The sequence below is a fragment of the Melanostigma gelatinosum genome (assembly GCF_949748355.1).
Source record: "Melanostigma gelatinosum genome assembly, chromosome: 15".
NCBI classification, from domain to species: domain Eukaryota; kingdom Metazoa; phylum Chordata; class Actinopteri; order Perciformes; family Zoarcidae; genus Melanostigma; species Melanostigma gelatinosum.
In genome coordinates, this window is record NC_136648.1 from 3946732 (window position 1) to 3956157 (window position 9426).

Below are 9426 nucleotides of genomic sequence, written 5' to 3' on the forward strand. Positions count from 1 at the left end.
TCCAATCCGCTCTTTCCCTCAAATGATCTCCACTTCTGGTCAACAGCGCAGCGACACGACCCTGAAACCCGCCATCAGCGAACGCTGTACCCTGAATTTAAAGTTATTATAAATGCATAATGTGTTTAACCCATAAGACCAACTCAACAATCACACAGTCATCTTGAGTTGTCTGATGGTGTGAATGTTCACAAGTAAACATGGAGATCCATATCATCTGGATGCTGAGCACATTTCACATTCTTCTGCACAACACAAACTCTTCAACACTAAATCTGACGTCACACGAAACAATAAACTGTGCATGTGATCAAAAATCTGTTCATCTTTGATATCTGCATCAAGAGTTGAGGCTCAGGGATTAAAACTTTACATTTAACACATTAAAAGTTAGAAGGCACGTGAAGATGAGAGTCAATCAAAGAGAGACAGACGAAGAGAACACAATGTTGTTAAAGGTTACTTGACGCCTCCTCCCCGCTGCTTCATCTGAAATCACTTGGTGCTTGAATTCCCACAATCCTCCGCAAAAGTTGATTTCCAGCCAAAATTCTCTGTTACCCATCTGGTCTATTTCGTATATAAGACAGCCCGGCTCTCTCAATGACCTGGATAGGAATCAGGTACGTCTTCTCATATCTATTCTGGGTTCTCGTTATCTGCCATAGTGCGCCTGCCTCCTCCGTATCTCTATTCTGGTGTGTCGTCTTTGACTCTACTGTACGTGCTTTTGTCAGTCAGACAGTTATTAGTTATCAGTTAGCAAGATGTTACCGAACGCAAAGCTGTCTTACGTCTACTTCAGGGACAGGTTTTGCACCCGATCATTTTGAATGTATTGATTTTCAGCCACTGGTGTGTCTATAAGGCCGGCAATGACGGTCAGCCGGTGCACGGCTTTGGTCCAGACTGAAATACCTCGACAGGTGTTGGGTGGATTGCCATGAAATTTTGTGCAGACGTTAGTGATCCACGAGGATAACTCTCGTTGACTTTGGTGATCCCCTGACTTTCCATCTAGCTCCAGCAGGTCAGTTCAATTATCGAGTGAAATCTCGACATCACTCTTAGAAATGAGGGTTCGTAAAAGGGTTCTTCCTGAGGGGCTGAAGTTCTTCCCAGAACTTATACTTCTGAAGCACCTTTTTAAAAGACAGAGTTCTTCAACGATTGTTAAACGCTAAATCCCCAAAAACTGTGATTGTGCTGCATGATTGTTGTGGGTGACGCTGCACCACATCAGCCTTTAAGAGCCTCATAATGCCCAAGTCTACTGGACGTGGTTCCCATGGACCAGGGCTAACAATGTAAAAGGGAAAAGGGTTCTCTGTAAAACGTTTTTGGTGAGTTCTAAATGAAACCCTTGGACTATAAAAGTATTCTATGTAGAACGGGTTCTTGTTAGCATCCTTAGAAGGTGGAAAGTTTCCAGATACAATCTCCAGAGTGGATTCTGGGTGGAACCGTGACATCAGGGTTCCATGTTGAACCTCTCATTGGGGGTTCTGGTTGAACTTTACACAGATGGATCTAGGTACAACCCTTTATGTTGGGTTATGGGTAGAACCCTAAGCAAGTGTTTTTGTTTGTGCTTTAGAAAGTGACACAGAGGGGTCCCGACACAAAGTGTCAGTAGGTGGTAGTCGGGCAGGAAGGGTTTGTGAATGACACGATTTATTTATTTGCTGTTGTTATCTGTCCCTGTGTAATTGTTTTATTTTTACTTCGCATCATTTGTCAAAACTAAAGAAAATGTACACTTTTTGGGTTAAAGGACTACTGCACATGGTACTTTGTGTGTGTGTGTGTGTGTGTGTGTGTGTGTGAGAGACACACACTGCAGTTTTGCTCCAACCGCAAAGCTGCAGAATAGCTGAGAAAACAACAGATACTACTCAGCCAAGTTTGCTGACCTCCCTTTCTCTCTCTCCCCCCTCCTCTCTCTCTCCCTCACTCTGTAACCCCCCCCTTGTAACAGAGTTGTCAACCAACTTTACCAAATTCTTTGAGAAACATGGAGGGACAGAAAGAGGAGGTAGTTGTTGAATGGACTTCACATTTACCCACAGGTGCTACTTTCTGCTCATTTGGTAATATTCCAGTTTCTAGAGATTTGGTAAATACTGTAGAGGTAAATGTCCTGATGATAAAGGAACTCATGTTGACAATCAGACATAAGCTGAGCTCATCATGAGCAGCTGCTGGATCTCTCCTCCTTTCCTTAGATGTCCATGTATCTTCTGTCTCGCTGGCTCTTTGTCTTGCAGGATGCGGGTCCCGAGCTTCATGAGCAGAAGGCCCCGTGTGGTTCCTGCTGTCAAAGCTCAGCTTCACATGGAGTCGCTCTCTTCCTTTGCTGGTGAGACCGTTTTGTTTTGTTTTCACACACAACATGCTCGAATAATTGATGATGTTGAAATAAGTCATAAAAAGTGATGAACATGAACTCTGTACTTTGTGCTGTTTCAGGAGGAAAACTGACTCAGTTATACTCTCATATTAGTTTCACATTTTCTCCATCAGCTTTGTATGAAACCCTGTAAATAAGACAAGAAGAAAAGACTTTGTTCATTCTTGAATCAAGAAATACTTTATTCATCATGTAAACCTTCAGTTTGTTCACATCCCATCAGTAAAGTCTGTTCAATGACTCTTGTTCAATGATTTCATCAACACATTCACTTCATCCTCACAATCTATTTGTTTGACCAGAATCTCAGTTATGAAAAGAGAATAATGAATGATTCACTTATTGATTATGATGATAATAATTAGTTATATAATACATCATAGTACCTCTTTTGTACAACGATTAAGAAAACAACAAGAACAACATTTAATCTGTTGTAGAAAATAAACATAATTTCACTGAAAGGAATCTTTACAAAGAGTGCTGAGAACTAAATCTCTTTGATGAAAGAAGCTCTGGTGATTTCTCTCTTTAAGAGCCATGCAGTGGAAGAGAAGCAACAACTAACAAATACATCAATACTAATATTTATCAAACATTTAAACCTCAGAGCAGTTTACATTTTCATGAAGAGAAATATCAGTTCAGGTCAACAAAGATCATCATGAGCAGTGATAGCCTCCATGGCTAAACAGACACAGAAAGGAGCTCCACCTAAAGACACTCAAACATTTACACAACAATAATGAGAAGACGTCAAAGCACCGCCCACAATGTTTGATTGACAGCTGAAGAAACATCAGCAATTAAGAGACAATGATGGAGACAAAATGAGTTTCAGGATTAAAACACAGAAATTAATTTGCTGTTCCATAAATCACTTCTGACTATTTTAGTTTACAGAACTCAGCAGTGTTTCCATAATAACCATGAATCAAAAGTCCAGCATAGAGAGGCTGAGTGAATGTGGTCTGGACTCTGTGGAGGAGAGTCATGGTTTCAGAGACGCTGTAGAAAGACAGAATACCTGCTCTGTGATCCAGGTACACTCCTACTCTGGAGGACCAAGGACCAGAGACGGGAGTTTGGATATCGTTGTACCAAAATGTAAAACTGTTTTCGTCACAATCTAACGCCCACGATTTGTCATTGCGTCCAAACACACTTTCATTAGAGATCCCTGTTCTGCTGATATTCTTGTATGCGACTGCTACATCAACTCCTCCACTCCTCTCCACCTCCCAGTAACAACGTCCAGTCAGACTCTCTCTACTCAGGACCTGAGGACATTCAGTGAATCTGTCTGGGTGACTAGAATAAGACTGTTCTTCACTCATTAATGTTGCTTTTCTGTTCCCCTCAGATAATAACAGATGTGTGTGTGCTGTGTTTGGATCCAGTGTGATTTCACTTGAATATCTTAAGAATCCAGCTCTGGTCTTGGGCTCTGCTTGTGAAGGTGACAGTAAAACGTCCACTTTAGTCACTGCCAGTGAGACGTTTGTCCACTTGTCTCTCAGAACGTCCTGTAGTTTATCTCTGACTTCTGACACAGCCGCCGTCACGTCCTCAAAGAAGCTCAGAGGACAGATATCGATGGCGGACGAGTCTGTAGCTTCTCTGAGTGGTGACAGTGAGGGGTAGTTGTGTAGAAACTGGTTGTGATCCTCTGTGTGTGAGAGCAGCTTCAGCTCAGCGTCTTTCCTCTTCAGCTCAGAGATCTCCTGCTCCAGCTTCTCCTGAAGCTCTTTGACTCGACTCACTTCACTTTTCTGCTGGGATCTGACCTGCTGCTTCACATCGGAGCTTCTTTTCTCCATGAGACGGATCAGCTCGGTGAAGATCTTCTCGCTGTCCTTCACCGCTTCGTCGGCAGAGCGATTGACGGCCTCCACCTCCTGTTGAAGCAGCTTCACGTCTTTCTCTCTGTCCTGGATTCTCTGCTGGATGTTTAGTCGACTCACCTCCAGCTCTCTCTGCCTCTCAGTCCTTTCTGCTGCAGCTGAGACTGTGTCGTGGCCTTTGTGTTCATCCACAGAGCAGAGGTAACAGATACACTGCTGATCAGTACGGCAGAACATCTTCATCACCTCATCGTGACGAGAGCAGATGTTCTCCTGGAGCTTCTTGGAGGGGTCCACCAGCTTGTGTTTCTTTAATGGAGCTACATCATAATGAGGCTGGAGGTGTTTCTCACAATAAGAGGCCGGACAGACGAGACAGGACTTGAAGGCTTTCAGTTTCCTCCCAGTGCAGACATCACAGGACACATCTTCAGGTCCAGCATAGCAGTGATCAGCAGGAGCAGCTTGGAGTCCAGTCTTCTTCAGCTCCTCCACTAAAACTGCTAACATGGTGTTTTTCAGCAGGACAGGCCTCGGTGTGAAGGTCTGCCTACACTGAGGGCAGCTGTGGAGTTTCTTCACATCCTCTTCATCCCAGTGTGTTTTAATACAGTTCATGCAGTAGCTGTGTCCACAGGGAATAGTCACCGGATCCTTCAGTAGATCCAGACAGATGGAACAAGAGATGGTTTCCCGATCCAGCTGAACTCCTTTCTGCGCCATTTCACCTCTCAGTGACAACGACTGTCAAATAGTTTAACTTTCTCTGAACAGAAACAATCTGTGTGTTCTCTTGCTACTGTGAATGATGAATCACCTCCCTCATTTCACAACATCCTGTTTATACCTGTGCTCTAGACCTTCAGACCTGTGAAGGGGAGGGAACAAGCAAATACCTTGATGAGGTGGAGCTCACTGTGTTTGACAGCAGGAGACACAGGGAGGAGTTTTCAGGCTCTACTGCATTCCTCACGTGTAGCTTCATGTGAGAGGCCGGGTGTGTTATCTGTCAATACAACGTGCAGTAAGAACAGTTACGACACTCAGCCTTCTTATATACAGTCCATGCGCTCAGCTCACAACAATTAGAGTTTCAATGTTATTCACACTTTCAGAAACGTTGAAGAAAAAACTTTGCTTCATTGTTCAGTGTTGTCATCTTGTTTTCTGACTTCCTGGTGAAGAACTGGGGAGAACAAAACAAACGCATGAACAACTAGCTGTTATAAAAGGACAGACATGTGATGCTTCCTCCAGCCCTTCTGCTTCATCAGCTTTGGTTGGTGCATGTGCAGCCTCTTTCCAGCCTCCATTTCTGTGTTTACCTCAACAAGTCTCTCTTCCCATGAAGACAACACTGGCTCTACGTCAGCCTCTGAGGCCCAAGTCTGCTGAAATCAGCTACTGGATATTTGGATGGAGTGAAATGAAGATTAAAACGCCTTTTTTACATTTGTTATTTCCTATAATTAATACGTAGCTCTCTATGAATTGATCAGAAGAAGCAGTGGGGGATGTATGCTAACAGGAGTAGAGGTGATGGTTCATATTATTCTATTCACAAAGTGAACACACAGACTTACAGCGAACCATCCAGGGCCCTGTTTCAGAAAACAGGTTGAGTGAAAACTCTGAGTCAGTTAAAGATGGGTGTAACCAACATGGTGGTGCAGCGATAGAGCTGACAGCCTCCATTCACTGAACAACAGGAAGTACATGCTGATGATTCACTGTAAGCTGAGGCTGATTTGACTCTGTGTCGTATTTGAACATGAGGTCAAAACACACCGTTGAAAAGACGGACAAACCAAAACTCTGACGTCTCGTAAACGTTTGTTTCATTTCCTCGTTCGTTCATTCTGTATCAGTGTGTCTGACTCTGTGAGAGAGAGGAGACGGAGAGAAAGTCAGCGTTTGTTCAAGAAAACCTGCCACCGAGCAGCTTTAAAAGACAGAGACTGACTGACTCATGTTCTTCTGCTCGAAACATGAACTCTGTACTTTGTGCTGTTTCAGGAGGAAAACTGACTCAGTTATACTCTCATATTAGTTTCACATTTTCTCCATCAGCTTTGTATGAAACCCTGTAAATAAGACAAGAAGAAAATACTTTGTTCATTCTTGAATCAAGAAATACTTTATTCATCATGTAAACCTTCAGTTTGTTCACATCCCATCAGTAAAGTCTGTTCAATGACTCTTGTTCAATGATTTCATCAACACATTCACTTCATCCTCACAATCTATTTGTTTGACCAGAATCTCAGTTATGAAAAAGAGAATAATGAATGATTCACTTATTGATGATAATAATTAGTTATATAATACATCATAGTACCTCTTTTGTACAACGATTAAGAAAACAACAAGAACAACATTTAATCTGTTGTAGAAAATAAACATAATTTCACTGAAAGGAATCTTTACAAAGAGTGCTGAGAACTAAATCTCTTTGATGAAAGAAGCTCTGGTGATTTCTCTCTTTAAGAGCCATGCAGTGGAAGAGAAGCAACAACTAACAAATACATCAATACTAATATTTATCAAACATTTAAACCTCAGAGCAGTTTACATTTTCATGAAGAGAAATATCAGTTCAGGTCAACAAAGATCATCATGAGCAGTGATAGCCTCCATGGCTAAACAGACACAGAAAGGAGCTCCACCTAAAGACACTCAAACATTTACACAACAATAATGAGAAGACGTCAAAGCACCGCCCACAATGTTTGATTGACAGCTGAAGAAACATCAGCAATTAAGAGACAATGATGGAGACAAAATGAGTTTCAGGATTAAAACACAGAAATGAATTTGCTGTTCCTTAAATCACTTCTGACTATTTGAGTTTACAGAACTCAGCAGTGTTTCCATAATAACCATGAATCAAAAGTCCAGCATAGAGAGGCTGAGTGAATGTGGTCTGGACTCTGTGGAGGAGAGTCATGGTTTCAGAGACGCTGTAGAAAGACAGAATACCTGCTCTGTGATCCAGGTACACTCCTACTCTGGAGGACTGAGGACCAGAGACGGGAGTTTGGATCTTGTTGTACCGAAATGTAAAACTGTTTTCGTCACAATCTAACGCCCAAGATTTGTCATTCAATCCAAATCCACTTTCATTCCAGCTCCCTGTTCTGCTGATATTCTTGTATGCGACTGCTACATCAACTCCTCCTCTCCTCTCCACCTCCCAGTAACAACGTCCAGTCAGACTCTCTCTACTCAGGACCTGAAGATATTCAGTGAATCTGTCTGGGTGACTAGAATAAGACTGTTCTTCACTCATATATGTTGCTTTTCTGTTCCCCTCAGATAATAACAGATGTGTGTGTGCTGTGTTTGGATCCAGTGTGATTTCACTTGAATATCTTAAGAACTCAGCTCTGGTCTTGGGCTCTGCTTGTGAAGGTGACAGTGAAACGTCCACTTCAGTCACTGCCAGTGAGACGTTTGTCCACTTGTCTCTCAGAACGTCCTGTAGTTTATCTCTGACTTCTGACACAGCCGCCGTCACGTCCTCAAAGTAGCTCAGAGGACGGATATGGATGGCGGACGAGTCTGTAGCTTCTCTGAGTGGTGACAGTGAGGGGTAGTTGTGTAGAAACTGGTTGTGATCCTCTGTGTGTGAGAGCAGCTTCAGCTCAGCGTCTTTCCTCTTCAGCTCAGAGATCTCCTGCTCCAGCTTCTCCTGAAGCTCTTTGACTCGACTCACTTCACTTTTCTGCTGGGATCTGACCTGCTGCTTCACATCGGAGCTTCTTTTCTCCATGAGACGGATCAGCTCGGTGAAGATCTTCTCGCTGTCCTTCACCGCTTCGTCGGCAGAGCGATTGACGGCCTCCACCTCCTGTTGAAGCAGCTTCACGTCTTTCTCTCTGTCCTGGATTCTCTGCTGGATGTTTAGTCGACTCACCTCCAGCTCTCTCTGCCTCTCAGTCCTTTCTGCTGCAGCTGAGACTGTGTCGTGGCCTTTGTGTTCATCCACAGAGCAGAGGTAACAGATACACTGCTGATCAGTACGGCAGAACATCTTCATCACCTCATCGTGACGAGAGCAGATGTTCTCCTGGAGCTTCTTGGAGGGGTCCACCAGCTTGTGTTTCTTTAATGGAGCTACATCATAATGAGGCTGGAGGTGTTTCTCACAATAAGAGGCCAGACAGACGAGACAGGACTTGAAGGCTTTCCGTTTCCTCCCAGTGCAGACATCACAGGACACATCTTCAGGTCCAGCATAGCAGTGATCAGCAGGAGCAGCTTGGAGTCCAGTCTTCTTCAGCTCCTCCATTAAAACTGCTAACATGGTGTTTTTCAGCAGGACAGGCCTCGGTGTGAAGGTCTGCCTACACTGAGGGCAGCTGTGGAGTTTCTTCACATCCTCTTCATCCCAGAAGCTTTTAATACAGTTCATGCAGTAGCTGTGTCCACAGGGAGTAGTCACCGGATCCTTCAGTAGATCCAGACAGATGGAACAAGAGAAGGTTTCCCGATCCAGCTGAACTCCTTTCTGCGCCATTTCACCTCTCAGTGACAACGACTGTCTGAGTTTCACTTCACTAGAAGCGACTCTGCTTTGACTTCTGATCTGAACAACATGTGTTTGTTCAGTGAATGGAGGCTGTCAGCTCTATCGCTGCACCACCATGTTGGTTACACCCATCTTTAAAACTGTAGATCTGAAGGGGAGGGAACAAGGAGACATGTGGACAGAGTGGAGCCGGCTGTGTTTGAGAGCAGGAGGAAGAAGGAGGGCTTATCAAGCTGTGCTTCATTCCAGGAAGAGGAGCAGCGCTGTGAATGTGAACTTTGTTTCCTCATTCACAAACAGAGCCTCGGTTAAAACCTGCTCCACCTTTGAAAACATTTCATTTCTTTAGTTGTTAAATATTTCTTGTCTCCTCAGAGGAAGAGTTATAGACAAACATGAAGCCATCAAAAGACTAATTCTGTTCAGTTTTCTTTCACTGCTTAAAAACAGCTGGCTGACAAAAGAGTTATCAAATTAAACTAATATGAAACATTTAAATTGTCGTATAATACCTTTCTCTCATATTTAATGATCAACTTTTAAACATTTGTCTCAAAAGAGTTGAGTTTCAAGATATGATTCTGATGCAAAGCAGCATTTCAAGATTCACATTTATTCATTTCATGACGTCATGACTGGAC

General features: G+C 43.3%; 1 protein-coding gene across 1 annotated transcript; it reads right to left on the bottom strand.

Annotated features, from left to right (window-relative positions):
- Positions 1 to 3297: 3297 nt before the first annotated feature.
- LOC306789742 (uncharacterized protein) lies at positions 3298 to 8822 on the bottom strand (the record flags this gene model as incomplete). The annotated part of the gene is made up of 3 exons (XM_079285815.1): positions 7095 to 8822; positions 5151 to 5169; positions 3298 to 4998 (listed from the first exon to the last, which is right to left on the bottom strand). Exons 1-3 carry the CDS (start codon positions 8771 to 8773, stop codon positions 3298 to 3300), a joined length of 3399 nt encoding a protein of 1132 aa, XP_079141941.1. The 5' UTR covers positions 8774 to 8822.
- Between the last annotated feature and the right edge of the window lie 604 nt (positions 8823 to 9426).